At 56.0% G+C, this 19,960-nt stretch overlaps 1 protein-coding gene across 3 annotated transcripts in view; it reads left to right on the top strand.

Moving 5' to 3' along the window:
- SIK3 (SIK family kinase 3) overlaps positions 1 to 19,960 on the top strand; it is a 47,638-nt gene that overhangs the window by 21,424 nt on the left and 6,254 nt on the right. For 2 of the 3 annotated variants that reach the window (XM_070952190.1, XM_070952189.1), the window contains exons 2-15: positions 4,747 to 4,863; positions 5,260 to 5,323; positions 8,522 to 8,683; positions 9,281 to 9,405; positions 9,615 to 9,738; positions 11,345 to 11,463; positions 11,856 to 11,966; positions 12,052 to 12,195; positions 12,902 to 12,979; positions 13,074 to 13,183; positions 13,387 to 13,540; positions 13,665 to 13,820; positions 14,154 to 14,224; positions 19,415 to 19,565. In XM_070952190.1, the coding sequence (XP_070808291.1) occupies positions 4,747 to 4,863; positions 5,260 to 5,323; positions 8,522 to 8,683; positions 9,281 to 9,405; positions 9,615 to 9,738; positions 11,345 to 11,463; positions 11,856 to 11,966; positions 12,052 to 12,195; positions 12,902 to 12,979; positions 13,074 to 13,183; positions 13,387 to 13,540; positions 13,665 to 13,820; positions 14,154 to 14,224; positions 19,415 to 19,565 (1,686 nt within the window). Of the gene's footprint in view, positions 1 to 4,746; positions 4,864 to 5,259; positions 5,324 to 8,521; positions 8,684 to 9,280; positions 9,406 to 9,614; positions 9,739 to 11,344; positions 11,464 to 11,855; positions 11,967 to 12,051; positions 12,196 to 12,901; positions 12,980 to 13,073; positions 13,184 to 13,386; positions 13,541 to 13,664; positions 13,821 to 14,153; positions 14,225 to 16,542; positions 16,681 to 19,414; positions 19,566 to 19,960 lie in introns of all 3 variants that reach the window. The other variant, XM_070952188.1, reaches the window with a different exon arrangement.

The raw sequence follows: 19,960 nt of genomic DNA, 5'->3' as shown, positions 1-19,960 counted from the left end.
GGCTGCTAAGCAACTTTGCGTGGCATTTCGGCTCCTCACTGACGCCGTGCAAGTGCTCAGCAGCTACGCTGGGCTCCAGCTCCATTGGCACCTCCTGCCGAGAGATCTAAGAGCCACGTTCATTGAGAGGAAGGTTATCCCACGGCTGGCAGACAGACTGTCCTGCTTGGCATCAAGGTTGCTCCTGCTGGCTTCAGCTTCAGAGAATAGCGGAGAGGCTACTTGGTGACTTCATAGCCTCCGTTTAATGGGTGCACATTATGTTTATTACCTTATTTGATCACTGAAGGTTTGGCAGCTTTGCACAGTTGAATGTGGTTAGATTTTAGTTTGACTTTGTTTTGGCAGTTGCGTCACGCACGCTCGCTTGATTTTTGTGAAATACGTTTTGTCACAAGTGATTAAATGCTGCCTCTCTCTTTTCCATCCCAGCCCTGTTCAGTCCTTGCTGCCTCTAATCTCCAAAGTGGGCGATTTTTGCAGCTTTCATGACACTGATAACCGCCCAGCTCTTGAGTTCCCAAGAGTTTCTTCTCTGAATTATCTGCAGCCTTTTCCAGGGCCGCTTTCCCCATTTTCCTCCCCTCTTTAATAAGGTCCATTTAAGCCTCTTATTCTGCCCTTCCGATCAGTTAACTGAAACAAATTCCTCGATAGAACCATGAATGAGATTTGGACATTTTAAATTCTATTTTACCAGAGTTGACAGACCATCAAGAGAGACGTACATTCCACTCCATCATGCATCTTAAAAGTGGATGTCCGTTTTGTGTGCCCCCCCCCCCCCGTTCCTTGTCGGTAGGTGAGATGATTGGCGTGCCTGAGCCACTCTGCACTTGGAAGAAGGAACAGATCCCCCCCCCTTTTCCTTCTTTCTGAGAGGTTCAGGGCTGCATCCCCGGGAGATGGCTTCCGTCTCCCCCACCCACGGGCTGCGATGAATGCTTGGGGACATGTGTGGGAAAGCTGCTTGGAGGACAGAACAGCCTCGGTTGGATCATCATCTGCTCTCCTGGTTTGTGTTTCCTTGGTGGAAGTGCTTGCGTCACTCTCCGCTTTATCCGAACTGCCTCCCCTCAAAGGAGACGCAGGCAGAGCTTCCCTGAGCAGTTGCACCCATCAGGAGAGCCCTGATTCCCAACTCCAGGGGTTTCACATCAGGGAAGCAGCTTGGCTCAGCGGGTAACCCAGAGGGTGCCCTTCCAGGACTGGGGGGGAAAGGGAGGGGGGGGAAGGAGGTTTGCTTCATGCCCCCCCCCGCGGGATGCCCTGATTGTTGAAATATCTGCAAAAGAGGGGGGCACCAAGAGGGAGTGTGAAAAGCAGCAGTTGTGCTGCCTGGAAAGGGAGAGAAAGAGAGGATAGCCACTCCCGTTGTCCTGCCCAGCACTCACAGAATCGGCCCTGCCTGCGGACACGTTCCCTGCGTGGCTGCTGTCCTGGGTTGTGGGCACCCCTTGCCTGCCTCCCCTCCCCTTTCTCCTCTGCCCTGCCCGTCCTTTTGTGTTTTCAGTATTGAAGCCAAAGGCACCAATTTCACTATGTCCATTTCTAAGGCTCCTAGCACAGCTTCTATGAAAAGCCATCCGGGGGCTCCGAGGGCCAGGCCGGGCCCCCCGAAGGGCCTGGAGCTGTTTCACAGGGGATCGAGCCCAGGCAGAATTGGGGGGGGGGGGGATTTGCCATGCTAATTAAAAAGAAAAAATGGGATGTATGTATGTATACAGGTAGGTAGGTAGGTGTAGGTATAGATACATATACATTATATATACACGCACACATACATACACATTGTGCGTGTGTGTGAGTATGTACTATATAAGTCTGTATATAATGCAAGACATAATATGTGGGGCTACCCAGATTGCTACTCGGATTTCCAAATCGCTAGCCATTATCCCTGGGAGCTTTTTATGCCCCACTGCACTGTTTCCTGGCATGCCAAGATTGGACCACGGCACAGAGAGGCATGCTGCCATTTGGCTGAGCCTGTCATTGACTCCCGGTTATTAAATTTAAATCCTGTGATGTAATATTATTTAGTTGAGTTTTGCCTGGAGAACTCCGGTCAGGAAGCACCCCAACTTCTTTGGCCAGGCTGCTCTGGGCTCAGTCCCAGCAAAGGCACCCAGAGGTTGTTAGATTGTTTATAGTTCTTAGGGTGACTGTTTGGATGTGACACGCATGTGAGAACAGTTCTGGCTGTGCTCATTTCTGGGGCTGGGAGGTGGGAGCGAAGGCTGCAGGAGAGTTCAGTGGGCCACTCCTGCCGTGGAGGTGTCAGTGGTGCCACCTGTTGGCTGCCCACGCAAAGACAGGGAACAGATGGCTGGGCCACGTTGGCTCCAGCGCCGTATTCCTGGCCATTCTGGGAAGACTCAGGGTGATGTTTGTAGGTGCAGCTTTGCAAAGATCGGCACGGTTCAAAGAAGTGGGCCTACATTTGAATTAAACAGCATGTCACAAACCTGGAACCTCACTGTGTGGAAGAAAGGGGTGTATTGAGCATGCAGGAGGCAGCAAAACAGATTTGTCAACGTCGTAATGCAGCCCACGATCGACTGTCTCAGATTGCTGATATGAGCATCTGTTTATGAACTGGCTATCCGTCCGGTGGGGAGATGGATCAGTGTTATCCCCAGAGTCGGCGTTTCAAAAAGTGTTTAATGATTGGACTGAAGGATTTCCTTTTACTGTCGTCTTCGGCTGTTTTGCCAAGAGAGAAGATGGATGGATCATTAAGCAAGTTCCGAAGGTTCTGCGCAGGAAGCCTTAATTTTAGTCAGGATGTCAACCCTCCCTCAGTGACTGCCTCCTTGGCTTTTTTAAAGCAGCAGCAAAGCTTATTAAGTGACCTTGTGGCACACTTCCAGAGGTGGAAGCACACCTGCTTCCCCACAGAGCTTTCCTGGAGGAGCTCCAGACCCTGCATCCCCTGCCTGTAGACCTTCCACGCTTGGGGGCTTCAGCAGAGAGCAGGGTGGCTTTTATTGTCCTGCGCTGAAGCTTCCTCGGGTGGGGAGGAGAGTTTCCCTGATGAAGCCAGTTTTTTCCAGCTTTGCTCTCCCCTCCTTCTCCTGCTTTCCCTTCAGTTAGCAGAGCTGCCCTCTGGTCTTGGTCAGCAGCTTGTTGGGAGGAAAGGGCCCCTCTTCCCCTGAAAAGGGCCACGGAAACACGACAGCCCTGAGCAGGGAGGCAAGAGAGATGACCTACCACTCCGGGACGGCCGCTGCAAAGGGCTCAAGAAGGCAGAAAGAGCTGCTGGTAAAACGTTTTGCTGCCTGAAGGGCAAAGCAGAGAGTTCCTCTCCTTCTTGCTCCCGGCATTTGCACCAGGAAAGTGGCATAGATTTGAGTTTCGTGTGGAATTGCGATCGCCATGGTGACAGATACCCAGGCAGGAAAGTAGATGGCTTGAAACACCGGAGCGAAGGTCTCGGCAAGGATCTGCTGGGATGGGGTGGAACACAGGAGAGCCAAGAGCCACGGTGACCGAGCAGTGTGGAGAACCGCCAGCAGCCTCATTCACGGTTGATCCCTCTCATGGGCTCCCTGCCTCTCTTCCCACAGCTGCCTGCAGAGCTGTTGCTGGGCTGAGCTGAAGAACTCGGACTTGCAGGAACTTAGATACAGGGACCTTTGAGTTTATTTTACTCTTTTTATATTAGACCTTGGATCTCAGCTTTCCTTTGGGAGCTCAAGTCAAGGCACCTTGTGCTTACTCTTCCCATTTCCCCCTGAAAACCACCTTGTGAGGTAGGTAGGCAGGCTGGGCTGAGAGAGGGGGCATCAGTAGAAGAAAAGGAAGCCCTTGGCAACCCAAAACGGCTGCTCCGCAGGTGGTGCTCAGAGACCTTCTGAGCGCAAAATAGATAATCAGGAGACCAAGAGGCCAATCTTGGAAGGGGGGCAAGGCCGAAGGCAGAGACAGAGACAGGAGGGGTGCCTGGCCTTGTTAGGCAAGGGCTAGAACTCTTCAGCTAACCCATAATACCACCTTCTGACATCCCCGTTTCTAAACTGAGTGCTGCATGGATTTTTGGCAGTTGAAAGTAGCTCCACAAGATGGAACTCTTGGCTAGGGCAGTCTTGTTTTCTGAACGTTTTGGGTTAAAAACGAGACGCTTGAGCAGAGGAAAGCTTTATTTGATGATCTGTGTTCCCTTCCATTGTAAAAATAACACCTTCAAGAGTTTCTAAGGTATTTACAAAGTCTATTTGCTATTCTCACTCCCCCCCCCCCCCCCCAAGTACCTGCTCTGATTCCTGCATCAGCATTCACACATAAGGTGGTTTTCTTGTGTTGGGTTTAAATTAGTATCTGAACTGGGCCACTTTGACTAGTTCAGCATGCTTGGCATTACGGATGAATGTAACCAATTTATACAATCTTCCTCAAATTACTAAATTCATGGAAAGCCACCATTCAGAGCACAGTTTATAGAAAGTTGCTGGCATCTCTGTCATACCTATTAGGGTTTTTTGCCCAACCTTGGCAAGTTATTCAGAGTTAGAAATAAACCATTCAGTTCAATAGAATAGGGATGCGGGGGGGGGGGGGGGGGGGATGGGGAAAAATTGGTATTTGTAAAACTTTTTCAATAAAAAAAAAAATAGAGCAGTCATTTTTCTTCCTCTGGTAGCTTTATGCTCTCAGAACGAATCAGATGGTGAGGAGCAGCAATTCTTCTGCTCAACCTGCCCGTTCTGGGTTTAATAATATCTACTCTCATGTTTGCCCTTTCAGGTCGCAATAAAGATCATTGACAAGACTCAGCTGGATGAAGAGAACCTCAAAAAGATTTTTCGAGAAGTGCAGATTATGAAGATGCTGTGCCACCCTCATATCATCAGATTGTATCAGGTCTGGCGGCTGGGTAACTGAGACGGGGACAGGCAACATGTTGGTAAAGACTTTGGGGGAGGGGCAGGAGGGGCCTCCAACCTTCCGGCTCCTTTGGATCCAAAGGGAACCTCTGCGTGTCACTGGGCAGGTGGGCTCTTGGCCTCCGCAAGGCTTCCTTTTGGCCCCCACAATCAAGAGGCCTCTTGCTGATTCAGAGGGATGCAGTGGTTTCAGAGGAAAACGGTTTTGTTGGGAGCGTAGAAGATAACCGTAAAGCATCGGTCTGTGGAGCCTTTGGTGCCTGTCCCCTGGGGAATCCTTCTGTGGACCCCTCCCCCCAAGAAGAAGCCAGATTAGCCGAGGGTGTTTTGTCCTGAGCCTGTCCGTATCAGCTGCTTTTCTGCCCTTGTGCAGGTCATGGAGACAGAGAGAATGATTTATCTGGTCACGGAGTATGCCAGCGGAGGGGAGATATTTGGTAAGTGCCTTGTTTGCCTTATTCAGCCAAAATATACTTCGTCAACTCCAGTAAAAAAATAGCTGCTGGCCCTTTTGCTTACTTTGTGGCTGATGCTCTTTGGTCTTGGAAGTTTCCACTGCTGCATAATTGCTGTGGAAGCAAGATTGGTGAGCTCTGGTGCACTTGGATAAGAGGAAAGGAAGAGCGGAGAATTCCGAGGGGGCTTGTCATAACGAAGTTCGCAAAATGTGAAGACTTGGGGAAAGGGACAGTCCGCGCAGGATGTTGGCCTTTGGTGCAGGTCAGCTGCCAACGGAGCTAGAATTGTCCCCGGGCAGCTCAAGCAGACCCACCGGGCTGCCCTGCTGAGTTTCCCAGAGCACCAACAACCATCTGGCAAGCCAGGTTAGCCGCAAGAACAGGGCCATCCAGGCCAGTCCCTTTCTTGGGCAGGCTTATTTTTAACAGGAGAAAGTTGCAGTGGCAACTTTGGGAAGAGCCAAGGTGACTTCAGCTGATAAAGAGGCCATAAGGAGACTCCACCCTGAACCTTTATGACCCAAAGGGAATCTCCTTTTCTTGGGCCACAGCCACGCTTGGCTTTCCCGTCTTACTGCACTGCATTCCAAAAAGCAGGCAGGGCCAGAGCAAAAACTAAAAGTTTAAATATAATTAAAATATAATCGGACACGTTTGCTGTGGTTACCCCCTATATATTTTATCACTCTCATCTGGGATCACATGAAGTCACATTTTGGCAGCAGCCTCTCGGGAGGCGCTCTGCAGCTGCCTGGAGGCTTTGGGGAGCCAAAAGCCACGGCCCCTCTTGGCAGGGCGAGTTGCCAAGATGAAGAGCCCAGGAAAGCCCACCCTTCTCGGTGGCCCGGGCACCATCTTCCTGCTGCCAGCCCTGGGGCCTAGCCAGCTCCCACAGGTCCAGGAAAGCCAGTGCTGCCATTCTCTTCCCAGCTCTGTCTGCATGCTGCCCTCCCTGGTTATGCGAGACCCTCCCAGCCCCTCTTCCTCATTCTCATGTGGAGGATGCCCTTCCTCACTTGCCATGCTTTGCCCAACTCCACTTTGCCCGTGGGCAGGCTGACTGAACCTGCTCTGCCACCCCAAAGAAGTCCCGATTATGGTAGGAGCAAGTGTCAGAGTGGGTGGGGGTGGGGAGCTGTTTCAGTGGCGCAGCTCCGGACTGGGCCCAGACTGGGGGGGATCCAGGAATCGCTCGGGACGCCGTCGCTTGTTGGCCCTTTAGGCAGAGAGTGGCTTCCTCTTTCTGGAAGGGCTTCTCAGAGGAAAAGGGGACTGCGGTGCTGGGAGTATGAGACACCAGGGCCTCTCAGCTTGGGCAGAGGCCTGTCTGCACTGGCTGGCCTGATTGCTCTCAAAAGCAGCTCAGCCTTCGTGGAGGTGAGCGGAGCAAACACCGGCTGCTGTAGGTTGCTTGGTTAGCAGAAATCCTCAACGTGCATCCGGACAAAGAGGTCCAGTTGCAGGAGGGGTGCTTTGCATGTGTGTCGTTCCCCCACCCCTCCCCATATGAAGGCTCAGCTCCTCTTTGTCCCAGCCAGGGAGGCCAGGTGCTCTTTTCACTGAGGGTGGGTGGTGGTGGTGGGGGGCTTAGTGCCAAAACCACTGCGCCCAGAGCGCCCTCGGCAGCTCCATCTGGAGATGAGCATTAAGCTGGTTACTCCCCATTTTTTATTACAGGACTTCTTGGGGATCAGCCCGATGGCTACTCTCCCCTCCCCCCCGCGGCCCGTCCTTGCTGAGCTCTTTGGTCAAAGGCACGAGGAAGATGTTTATCCCGTGCACTCCCCCAAGTGCGCCCCCCCCCCACATACACACATTACACCCCCCGGCCCATCCTTGCTGAGCTCGGTCACTTTCCTGCTCTCTGTTCTGCTGTGTTTTGCAGGATAATAATAATAATAATAATAATAATAATAATAATAATAATAATAATAATAATAATAATAATAATAATAATAATAATAATATTTATATACTGCCCTCCTCCCGAAGGACTCGGGGCGGTGTACAGCCAAAATTAAAACATAAATATACAATATCATAGTTAAAATTAATTAAAATCATTAAATAGTTTTGGCCAAATTTTAAAACCCAAAGTTAAAACCTAATTTAAAATCATTCAATTAGACAGCCCCGCCTGTTGGAACAGTAGGGTCTTGAGGGCACAGCGAAAGACCCGGAGATCAGAGATGTTACGAATATCCGGGGGCAATTCATTCCAAAGGGCAGGGGCTCCGACAGAGAAGGCTCTCCTCCTGGGTGTCGCCAGCCGGCATAACTTGGCCGACGGCACCCTGAGGAGTCCCTCTCTGTGGGAGCGAACTGGTCGGTGGGAGGCTGTTGGTGGCAGAAGGCGGTCCCGTAGATATCCTGATCCTATGCCATGGAGCGCTTTAAAGGTGGTGACCAACACCTTGAATTGCACTCGGAAGACCCCTGGGAGCCAGTGCAGCTCGCGCAGGAGAGCTGTTACATGGGCGTAACGAGATGCGCCCATAACCAGGCTTTTCTGCCCCCTCCTCCCCCCCGCGGCCTGAGAGGCAGTGGAGTAGAGATAGGGCCCTTGTCTGTTCTGCCTCCCACGGCTTTGCCCATTGGTGCGAGATGGGTTCGTGGGGGTGTCTCCCACAATCTCCTTCACTCTTGCGTGAGAATGGCAGTTTTTGCCACCCCATGGCACGCTAAATGGAGCAGCTTGGGTACTATGGTTTCCCTCGGGGTGGGGGAGGTGGGGGGTGGAGTGGGATCTAAAATGGCGGCCATGCCTTGTGAGGCCATCCTTCTTGCCCAGAAAGGTTTCTCTTTGGCTTCTCCCCAAAAGCCTTGGCAAGGCCGAGCTTCCCAGAGGAGCCTGGGAAGCTGCTCCAGTCAGTGCCTGAAGGGCTGGCAGGCAGCCTTGGGGCCGGGCTGAGAGCAGGCCCCTGGGGATGCTGCTCCAACAGGAGAGAACCCTTTGCTGCCAATCAGCCTCACTCTTTCCCTGCAGGCGGTTTGGGAGGAAACGTGCCGAAGTTCAAGAGAGCAGTTTACCCCACCAGCAGTTTTGGCTGGCAGTTACACCGCGTCTCCTTCCACAGGTGGCCTAATCAATTTCTCCCCAGGTCACTTCCTTGCATGTCCCATCATTCGCCCAGAATAGACGTCTAACCGGCTTCATCCCTCCCGCCTCTCCTTCAGATCACCTGGTGGCTCACGGACGAATGGCTGAAAAAGAGGCTCGGAAGAAGTTTAAGCAGATAGTAGCAGCTGTGCACTTCTGCCACTGTCACCATATTGTCCACAGAGACCTGAAGGCCGAGAATTTGCTGCTGGATGCAAATCTGAACATCAAAATAGCAGGTGATCCATTATACCTCAGGCTTTCCAAAGATCTCCTGGCAAAACAGGCGGCCCCTTCGTGGACTGGCAGGCAAAGGAAGTTCAGAAAGGGAGAATGGGAGTTCATGAACAGTCCTTGCAATAGAGACAGCAAGGTGGGCTTTGCATGGAATGGCTGCACTTCCTGAGGGCACGTCATTGTTTAGCCTGGCTGAAGCAGGAAGAGAAGAGATCTAAAAGGATCTGCAGACTCAACAATATTACACTGGCAAATTCAATTCAGCACAAACCCAATGAAAGTCATTTTGGGGCAGTGGGGTCTAAAAGCCGGGGGGCGGGGGGGGGGCGGATCACCAGCTCCTGCCAGGAGAGGCACCTTAAGGGTTGTGCTGGAGGGTTGTGGGGAAACCAGGGGACACACAGGGGCGGCATTTCTGGCCAGGCGATGGCTCTGCGTGCTGCTGTCCCTGGCTTCCCCTGGACGCCCACCTGCTCTTGTGCAGGGCATTGGGCAATAGGCAGTTTGGAGGGAAATCACCGGCCCTTCCTTCCTTCCTTCCTTCCTTCCTTCCTTCCTTCCTTCCTTCCTTCCTTCCTTCCTTCCTTCTTCTCTGCCAGATTTTGGATTCAGTAACATCTTCACTCCTGGTCAGCTACTGAAGACCTGGTGTGGGTCCCCCCCTTACGCTGCCCCTGAACTTTTTGAAGGGAAGGAGTACGATGGGCCGAAAGTGGACATCTGGGTAAGGGGCCAAGGCATTCTCTTCTCTCTTGGGAGCGGCCTGAAGGGCCTCGTTGGCTTCAAGAAGCTTCAAAGCTGGAATCTTTGCCTTGGCCTCCTCTGGCCATTGGGCTGGGAAATTGGTCCGTTTGCTCCCCTGGCCTTCCTCTGCGGGGCCTCCCTCCCTCCCCGCTGCCCTACCAAGGGGACTCAGGACCTCCTCTTTTGCAGAGCCTTGGGGTGGTGCTCTATGTGCTGGTGTGTGGGGCCCTGCCCTTCGATGGCAGCACGCTGCAGAACCTGCGGGCGAGGGTGCTGAGCGGGAAGTTCCGCATCCCGTTCTTCATGTCAACAGGTACGGAGTACGGGGTGCCGGCGTAGCAGTGCGTTTGGGGGGTGGTGCGTGCAGACGGACACCGCAGGAACTGGGTCCTGCTTCCTTGTGTCCGTTGGCTGAAGCGGCAGGGCCCTAAGAAGCTTGTGCCCGAAAACGGGTATCACTTCACCCCCACCCACCCACCCACCCACTATTTGGAACAGGGTTGCTTGCAGAAAGAGGCAGTTGCCTTTGCCTCCTCCAGGATAAACACGGGCTACAACAGTCAGCGCTTGACTGGACCAGGCACAGGCTTATCAGAGCGTACAATTTGTTGAAATTCGGAGTGATCCAAACAGCCCATTTTGGGCCTTTCTGTGCACGGCTGTTCTTTGGTCTCTTTTGCTTCAGTGGGAAAGTCAGGTGGTGCTTGTGGCCAGTTCCTGTTTTCCAAGCTGCTGCTTGCCTTGAGGACCCCCTGCCTGGCCCAGGGTCTTCCCCCGCTCTACTCCCTCAGGTGGGAAAGAGGGAGGAGGCCAGGATTAGTTTTTCTGATGCCTTTTAGTTTTGCAGGAAGTGAGGCACCAGGAAAGGAACGAGCTGGGGAAATGTTAAAGCAGATTATTTTGCTGCAAGCTTGAAAAGCCTCCATGAGACTCCCTGCCTGCCTCTACCACCCCCCACCACCGCCCACCGCCCCCCACCCACCCCGTATAAAAGGGAATTGAGGCTCCCCTGCCTTTCCTCCTCCTGTGAGCAGGAAGCCATCATCTAACATTCAGTGGGCGGAATTTAGTTCTGCCTACTGCAGAACTGTGTTAAAATGATTTCCTGTGGTCTGATTAATTAGAACTTGTATGTCTTCTGCCATGGAAGGGAGGGGCAGCCTTAGGGAGGCCCAGGATCAGGCCAGCGAATGTCCCAGCTGGGCTCAGCTTTGGAACAGTGGTGCTTTCACCTACAAGTCACCTTCAGCACACAAGCCCTGAGCAGGCAGGCTGCTTCTGTGGTTCCCCTGATTCCTGCCAGGAATGAGATGGTCAAACTTTGGCCTTGTGTTTACATGGGCCCATTAGATGAACCTCAGTGCTTTGATAGAGGCAGAAGACGTCCTTCCGTAGAAGAATGGTGGTATCAGTCCAGAACTTTTCGTGGAGTTTTTGTGGGGGAAAATGCAAGTGAAGCATTTAAGAAAACACAGGATGGATGGAAGGTCAACCCCCCCATCCACTCTGTGGCACACCGAAGGAGAGAATGTGGGGCACTGGCCGGCCAGACTAAGGCTCCCTCTGTGCTGGATCAGTATCCTTCTTAGGTTCTCGAGGACGGTAACAAACATAGAACTAGCATCAGTTGTGGGCAGATGGGCCATGTAAAAAGGGCTTTGCTTCTGGGTGGTCCTCGTAGCAAGGCATTGGACCCCTTTCTTGGGGCTGCAGCATCACAGTTTGGCCGTGGGGTCCTGGTGGAGTAGGGGCTCGGGGTGCCTGCCCTTTGCAGTAGGAGAGCGAGTTGGTAAGGACCAACTCCCGTTCTGAGAATCGCATCAAGCCGCAGATCGAAGGGCAAAGGAGGGACCCTCGGGAGATGCAGGAGCATCCCATGGAGCGTGTCCTCCGGTCCCATCCCAGCTGCTCTCTTGCAGAGTGTGAACATTTGATCCGCCACATGCTGGTGCTGGAGCCGAGCAAACGGCTCTCCATGGAGCAGATCTGCAAGCACAAGTGGATGAAGCTTGGGGAAGCAGACACCGACTTCAGTGCAGTGAGTTCCTTCGTTTTACTGGCTTTCATAAGACGTTTGGGTATAAAAGCAGGTGGGGTAGGTTGGGCGACCAGGTCAGCGTAAAGGGGACTTTGTAAAGGTGGGGCCAGCCCTAGAGCAGATGCACATCCGTAGGCTCCCCACAAGGGAAGGAAGGGGCTTGTTCCTGCCAGTGGGGTCCCTGGGGCTGATTTCGCTGCCAGCCTTGCTTTCTCATTTCTCAGCTCTGTGGTGGGTCTTCTTTGGGGCTGGGAAATTTCCTTGGGAGGGGGGAGAGGGGGATGACGTCCTGCTCAGCCAGCTCATAAGCTGCAACCACTCCTCCCTTTGAGGATCTGTACTTTTCCTTGTCGTGGGAACAAGCAGCCCTGAAAAAGTTCTCTGCTTTCCAGTTAATAGCAGAATGTCAGCAGCTGAAAGCCGAGAGGCAGCTGGAGCCCCTGAATGAGGAGGTGCTGCTGGCCATGGCGGAGATGGGGCTGGATAAGGAGCGCACCCTCCAGGTACCAAGGCCACTGGCCCTTCGGGGACCTCTAGGCACGCTCTGGGGGCAGGGAAGAGTGACCTGTGGCTTTTGTGCCCTCCTAGTCGTTGAGGACAGAGGCCTACGACCACTACAGTGCAATCTACAGCCTTCTCTGTGATCGCCAGAAGAGGCATAAAACCCTGCGTACTTCGGCCCTGCCCAGCCTTCCCCGGACTCTGACCTTTCCAGCACCTGCCAGTCTCCAGGTCAGTCTTGGGCCAGAGGCGGCTCCGCTGCTGGGCAGCCAGCAAGCGCAAAGCCCAGAGAGGGGGCCCTCGTCCCTGGCCTCACAGCACCTTGGGGGCTTTTGCCTAGGAGCTTCCGGTGAACCGGGAATGGCTCTCTTGCTCTGGCCTGGCAGACGGACACCGTGTGGAGCTGTGGCTGGGTTCCTTTCTGCCCTCTGTCTGACTACCTGCCAAGCTCTGGGGTGGGCAGGGCTCCAGTGTGGCCCAGCCAAGGGAAGGCAAGCTGGGCATCAGGAGGACTTCACTGGGGGGGATGGAGAGGGGCCTTTCTTTGTCACCGCCAAACTGAAGCAGGGTTCCCTGTGAGAATTCCTTTTCTCCCCGGCTGGAGTGGCTTATGGGACAGAAGCCACTGCTCCCCCCCCCTTCTCCACAAAAGAGGCAGGCCTCTCCAGAGAAAAAGAGAGGAAACGTTGCCCGTCTCTGTGTGAAAGTCAGAGGTGGACTTAATTTCTCTTCTCTTCTGATAATACTTCTAACCGGAGCTCTTAGAAGTTTCTTTCCTGGATTGTTTCCAGTCCAGGCTGAGGCCTCACATGGTCTTCCCCACCCCTCTTGAGCAAAGCCACTATTGTCCTGGTAGGGGACCTGTGTGTGGAACCTGGGGCAAGGCAGCTCTTGGTGGCAGGGCATTCAGTATTTGGGTGGTGGGTCTGCTTTACAGGCAGAACCTGCTGGCAACCCGGTGAGCCTCAGCGTCCCACAAGTGCAGCTCATCAACCCAGACAACCAGATAGTCGAGGTAAGAGCCTTTCCATCCAGGGCTTCTTCTCGGGGTCTCTCCTTTCTCTTCCGGAAGCTCCTGCATTCCTCCTTCTGGGATTTTTCCCTTACAGACGGATGGTACCATGAACCTGGACAGCGATGAAGGAGAGGAGCCATCTCCCGAAGCTCTGGTCCGTTACCTCTCCATGCGAAGACACACCGTTGGTGTGGCTGATCCTCGGTGAGCTGTGCTGACCCCCCTCCACCCCCACCCCCACCCCCACCCCCCGCTTCAGTCCCTTCCGAGTAACAGGTGGGCCTATTAGTGGGATTGCTTCTCAGCCCCTCCCCCAGCAGTTTGGCCAAGAAGCTGTGGAACCCATGGCAGGTGTGCCGCGGTCTCCAGCTTCTGGTGTCCAAGCACTTGTCTCTTCCTTTTGGCAGCACTGAGGTGATGGAGGATCTGCAGAAGCTGCTCCCCGGCTTCCCGCGAATCGCCCCACAGGCCCCGTTCCTGCAGGTGGCCCCAAATGTGAACATGGCAGCCAACATGCTTCCCATGCAGCACCTGCAGCCGACCGGCCAGTTGGAGTACAAGGTACCTTCCCTTCCTCTGGGTGCTTCAGCCCAGATGCTGAGAGGGGGGCACAGAGAGCGCCCGTCCCGGCCTTTGCGAGGGGCAGCTGAGCAGAGAGCGGCGGTGAGAGAAAGCTCTGTTGCAGGAGCAGTCTTTGCTGCAGCCACCAACGCTGCAGCTGCTGAATGGGATGGGGCCGCTGGGGCGCAGGGCCTCCGACGGGGGAGCCAACATCCAGCTACACGCCCAGCAGCTCCTGAAGCGTCCTCGAGGCCCATCTCCCCTCGTGACCATGACACCCGTAAGCCCCGACTTCCTTAGGGCCCCCTCTCCAAGAAGGGCCTCCTTGGCTGTGCTTGCTTGTGTCAGGTGACAGAGACCCCCCGGTCAAGGGTGGAGGAGGCCTTGAACTGGCTTTCCTCCCTGCTCATCCAGCCTGGGTCCTGGGGAGGGCTGGTGGGCCTTGGTGTTGCCGACCTGTTTCCTGAGCCCTGTGGGATGGGCCGCTTGTTCTGCCTTGCCCTCCTCCTCCTCCTCCTCCTCCTCCTCCTCCTCCTCCTCCTCCTCCTCCTCGGAGGGGGGCCGTTGGAGAAGCTGTTGGCCAAGCGCAGCCAGTGATCTTGTCTCCCTTCAGGCAGTGCCTGCTGTGACCCCCGTGGACGAGGAGAGCTCAGACGGGGAGCCAGACCAGGAAGCCGTGCAGAGGTAACGCTCCCACCTGCCTCCCGGGGGCTTCCGCTTGCTTTTGCTTCCCTGGGAGCTGAGGGCTTCTGCTGCCTGGACCTGCCCTCCTCTCTCTCACTAACCTCTTTGCACTGACCGGAGGGGAGGGGCGGCCTTCTGTAAGTATAACGCTCCAGGGGAGGCACCCAGCACTTGCCCGGCTGGTGCCCAGCGGCTTCCTTTCCTACAGCCGAAGGGCTTTGCCTTGTAGCTTCTGCGCTGGGAAAGACTGGCAGTGGCCTTGACTGCTGATTCCCAGAGCTCCGGGTAGGAGGCCGTTGTGGTAAAAACGAGAGCCACTGGTTGAGATGAACAGCTATAGAAATCAAAGGAAGGGCAATAACTCCCCCAGGGGCCTTGCTGCCTTTAGAGCGTTTAGAGTATCTGATGAAATGGGTTACGGCCCCCAAAGTCTTTGGTAAGTCCAAGATTCGGTATCGGTTTGGATTGCAGCTCGGGATCTGCTGCTGAGCCTCTCTTGCAATCAGAGCGGTCGGGCACCTGGCCGGCCTGACTCCCAGGCCCCTTGGCCCATGCTTAGGACAGAGGCTCCTTTGGAAGTGAGGCTACTCTTTTCCCATGGGAGCAGAGAAGGGGAAGAGACGGCCGGGACGTCATTAGAGCACAGAGGAACCCTTAAGGTGGCCACTCTACGGCCATCTGCCCCAGAGGCTGCCTAGTGAGCAGAGGAGAGGAAGGTCCTTCGGGTGAGGCCGCTCTAAAGGCTGCCTGACCTCAGAGTGGGACAGAGTGAGCGGAACCTCCCCGGGAACTCTAGCAGAAAAGGATCTTTCTCACGTCTTGCCTTTGAAGAGTGAAGGCAACCTGGAAGTGCTCCTGCCAACCCTTTCGTAGAGCTGATACCGGCGTGTTTCTTCCCCCCAACCTTTGCAGAGGTCCTCTCAGATTCGTTTTTAAAATCTCCCATGAGAACTTGCAAGATCTAGGCAATTTTAAAATAAGAGATGAGATTTTTTGATGGTTCCTGTGACATCACGGAAAGGCGCCTGCTGGCTGAACAAGTTGGTGACCCCCGTCCTAAACGACAAGGCGGCCAACAGATCTTGCCTTCTTCCTCATGCAGGCCCTGAGCGGTGCGCCTTCCCTCCCTCACTTAGCCAGGGGTTGAGTCATCGGCTGCATGAGCGGAATTCCTCCGGCCTCTGCCCTCCGGCTTCTTCCGGTTCTCTTTCACTGATCATCCCAGGCCAGGTGGCTGCTCTAGAGGGAGCTCTTCCTCCCCACCTGAACCTGGCGGGCTAGAGAGGCAGCTTAGGACGGGCTCTCCTGTTGGGCAAGGCTGCTCCCCAGGGCTCAGAACAGAGCAAGCAGCGGGTCAGAAAATGGCCCCCAACCCCATCCCCCCAACACAGATGGGGCAGGGCTGGCCTGCGCGGTGGCCACTGATGTCGTCTTCTGCTTCTTCCTGGGTCATCTGGATGCGTGTGTGTGTGTGTGTGTGTGTGTGTGTGCATGGCGGTGTGGCCGAGGGAAGCGTTGCTGCTGCGCTCCTCATGGCCGCCTTGCCCTACGTGCCCTTCCTTCGATGCGTCCTCTTCCTGCGCTCCCGCCAGTTACCAGAGAATGGGGAAAACCGGTCTAGGCAGGCAGGCCCTTCCCAGCCTTCCCCTCTCTGGGGCAGATTCCTGTTTTTCTTACGGGTCATAGGTTGGCATCCCGGTTAGCTGAAGCATGGTCATTGCTAGCCAGCAGCCTCCTTTCAGCCTGCCCCACCTGCAGCCTTAGGTGTGGGCCAGGTGCTCCCGAGTCTGCCCCACACGGAAGGAAAAGGCACCAGGTTTTCGTTTGTTCCTTCCAGCCCTGCACTGGACGGGCTGCCTCGATGGCCTCCTTCTGCCGGGCTGAAAGGCTGGGCCTCTCTGACCCTTTGTGCCCCATCAGCCCTTGAATTCTGCTGGTGGGGGCCACATTAGAGTGGTTCTCCTGCCGGCCTTGCCCTCCTTGGGGGGCCCAACACGGGTGCTGAGGTAGCCTTTCTTGCCCCTCCTTCCTTCTGGGTGAGCCTGCTCGCATCTCCACCTGCTTGGCTTAATTCTCTGGCCCTTCCGCTTTCTCCAGAGTGGGGCTGTGCCAGAAATGGCCGGCCTTTCGCTCTCTCTTCCTCTGCCTCTCTCTGCCCCGTCCCTCATACAAGGCTATGGAGAGGTGGGCAAGAGGCTGCCCCCCCTGTTGCTGCTGCTGCTGCCACTGCTGCTGCCCATCTGTCTTCAGGAGGTCCCGGGCGCTGCCTTTCCTCCCGAGGGGCTCCCGCTCACTTCCTCTGCTCCCGCTCGTTGCAGATACTTGGCCAATAGGTCAAAAAGGCACACCCTGGCCATGACCAACCCCACCGCGGAAATCCCGCCCGACTTGCAGAGGCAGCTCGGACAGCAGCCCTTCCGCTCCCGGGCCGCACACCTGGCACCTGAGCAGCACCGGTGAGTAGCGGCACCGGACGCTTGGGACGCTGCCCCTCAGAGGAGGGCAGAAGCTCCTGCAGTTGGCCCAGACGCCTGCCGCTCTCCGCTTGCCGGTGGCCCCTCGAGCTCCCTGTCCCCTTGGGCCTCGCAGGGCGGAGGTCAGCGCTGAGCCCCTCAGCAGAGCAGAGGTGGGGGCTTTGTCAGCCCCCGGAAGGCAGCTTGGTGGGCAGCTGGCTAAGTGGGTGGCCGCCTGCCAACTCTCCGTGACTTGGTGGATCCAGGGTAGAGCTGGAAAACCGCCACCTCAGCAACAGCATCAGCAGCTTGATAGACTCTGATTTGTGAGCAGGAGGGGGGGGGATGACGTGGTCAGAGCACCCAGCCGCCTGTGTTTGTGCTGACACAGGGGCTGCCTCTCCAGGCCACCCTCGGAGAACCACCTCTGAACCTTGTCCATGTCAATAACTCGCCCAGGGGATTTGTGCTAGGGTGGCCTCTTGGCCTGCAGTTCTTCCAGGCTAAAATTCCAAGGGGGGGTGGGGGGGAGAGTGGAAGGGGCAGAGGCAGCAGTGCTGACCGTTGATCCTTGCGAAATGACCTCTCAGCCTCGGACATTGTTGCTGGAGATGAGACGGTGCGAAACTCCTTTCCCTCCCTGGGAAGGCCAGCAGGAGGGGCTCTGCTCCCTCTCTCTCCCTCGCCTTCGTTTGCCCCCACTGAGCCCCCACCCCCATGTCTTGAGGGGAGCTGGGGGTCTCCCCGGGCAGAGCATGATGTCACCGGTGGAGCAGGTGGACTCTGAGCCAGCTGGGCCACATGGGTGCCACGCTGGAAGCCAAGCCAAAGGGCAGAGATAAGCGTCCGCCCCTTCTGTGACTCAGCTGGGCTGCTGGCTGAAGCTGCTCTGGGCCGCCTCGTCCCTCCCTCCGCTCTGCTAGGCCCCAGGAAGCCGTGAAGGACCACCTGAAAGCCTTTGTGGAGGGCTCACTTCTGCCCCCCCCCCCCCAGCCACAGCCCTTGCGTTGCTGTAGAACAGGAGGGTGGCTTGGGGGTGGGGGGAGAGGCAGGCAGTATGGAGAGTAGCTGCATGGAGGCTTTGGCATGCAAGGCTCCCAGGCCCTTCCAGAGATGGCCCAATGACTTGAAATCTGCCATTGTTGAGCTGGGGGGAGGAGAAGAAGCCTGAGAGGCCCTTGCCGTGGAGTTTGCTAGTCAACCTGCCAAGCCTCGTTCAGGAGAGGCAAAGGGAAGGGAGGGCCTGCAGTGCCCTGGAAGTGGTATGTTGAGGGTGGGGGATCTGGGCTGGGGAAGCACCAGGCTGCTGAGCTGGTGAGGAGCTGGCCCCTTTGCCAGGCTGAGCCCACTCAGCCACTCTGACTTCATGGATCTGACAGGAGGGGAGAGCCTGGGTGGGGTCCCTGGCCTCTCCTCTTTCCCCCTTCTCCTCAGTCCAAGACAGAATGGGATGGTTTGGCTGATTTTAATCGTTCGTTGGAAGATTTCTACGCTAGCTGTCCAGATCATGCACGTCACTCAGATTCACACAGCGTTCACAGGAGGCCCAAGGCGGGAGTGCTTGCAGGACAAGAAGCCCAAAGCCAACGCTAAGCGCTGTTCACGTCTGGAGAACGGGCCTCTCCTGCAATCCACGAGGCCCCTGGGGGAAGCCCATTCCCAGAGAGGGAGGCTGAGGCCATGGGGCGAGGGGGGTTGCCCAAGGAAGCAACTGGTAACCAGGGCAGTGTGGGCAGGAGCAGAGGAACTTGGCCGTGTTTCCCAGGATTCGTCTGAGGTAGCCCCAGGCCAGGTGCATATCAAGCACTCCCTTGGTTGGCCTCCGTGGCCAGGGCTGGCTTCACGTAACTGCTTAAGATGAGTGCGCCCAAAGGCCAGCCTGATTCCTTGGAGGGGGGGGGATGCTGAACCCCCCCGTCTTGGCCTGCTTCCTGTCCAGGAACGTCTCTTCTTTGCCTTGAAACTCGGTTCAGTTGCCCTCGTCCAGGGCCTCCCAGGGAAAGCGCCCTTTAAATCCCTCCCGGAAGTTCTCCGTAGACGTTAGATGTCTTAGCCTGGGCCTTGCCGGCTAAGCAGGTCCACCAGCCCCAACCGGAATACATTCGTCTGAAGCCCGGACCCTGATGGAGATCCCTCCGGATAGTCTGTTCTGGAGCCGAGGGGCCTTAGGCAGGCCTGGCCAAGCCTTTCTCTTCTGCCAGTCCTACCACCTCCTTGCACCTGAGGATTGGTCTCGGCACCTTGCAGTGGCGGTTCCTTTCTGCTCCTCCTGTAGTTAAGATCAGCTGCAGCCTTTCTGAGCTCTTGTGGCAAAGAGAAGAAGCAAGCGCTGCAAATGCCAAATGCTTTTTCCCGGTCTTGGAAAGATGGCATCAGGGGCAGGGGCCGCGGAGACCCCCCAGCTCCTCTCCCCCATGCCCCTGGGAGTTCAGGAGGTGGCCAGAAAGGCCCTGAAGCCAGATCTCCCCTCCCCTCCCCCCCATGGACATGGCTTTGGAGCCCAGGGGGAGGGCTGCTTCTCACTGCCAGGACTTGCTCTGGCCAATAAGAGATGAGTCGGGGATGTTTGGCAGGCAGCCAGCGATCGGATTCTTTCGTCCCAAGTGGCTCCTGTCCTGCTGTGGGGGAGGAGTGGAGGGGGGAGGCTGGACTTTGGGGAAATGGCCCTGGGGTCCAGCTGCTCCTCCTAACCACCACCTCCTCCTCCTCCTCCTCCTCCTTCCCTCTGTGTCCCCAGCTACGTCTACAAGGACTCGAACACGCTGCACCTCCCCACAGAGCGCTTTTCCCCAGTGCGCCGTTTCTCGGATGGGGCAGCCAGCATCCAGGCCTTCAAAGCGCAGCTGGAGAAGATGGGCAACCACAGCAGCATCAAGCAGCTCCAGCAGGTAGAGGGCCGAGCGCGGGAGAAGCAGCTGGGCCTCTTGGCCAGAGCAACGCCAGGCTGGACGGCCTCGTGGGCGGCTGATCTGCAGGGCTGCCTTTGGAGGCCGGAGGGCGGCATCTTCCATTGGTCACTTTTCTCACTGTTGGGCCCAGAACCTTTTGTAGTGCCCGGAGGAACTCCCTTCTTCTTCCCTGAAGAGATGCCAGTTTTCGGTTCAGGGTCCCTGGTGCGCAGGGCTATTGCTGGCCAGGCAGCGGTGGCTGCTGGGCCTCTCTGGCTGCCCTCTGCCAGGGAAGCTGCCGGAAGCTTCAGTGGACTCCCCACTCTGGCTGGCAGCTCCAAGGGTGCTTGCGGGGAAGGGTGGGAGGGAGGGAGTGTGACAGGGATGCCCAAGAG

This window comes from Pituophis catenifer, unplaced genomic scaffold (assembly GCF_029215685.1).
Source record: "Pituophis catenifer annectens isolate HBS135680 unplaced genomic scaffold, rPitCat1.0.hap2 SCAF_12, whole genome shotgun sequence".
NCBI lineage: Eukaryota > Metazoa > Chordata > Lepidosauria > Squamata > Colubridae > Pituophis > Pituophis catenifer.
Note: the sequence above shows the minus strand (reverse complement) of the source record. Positions and strands in the feature narration are given on the sequence as shown.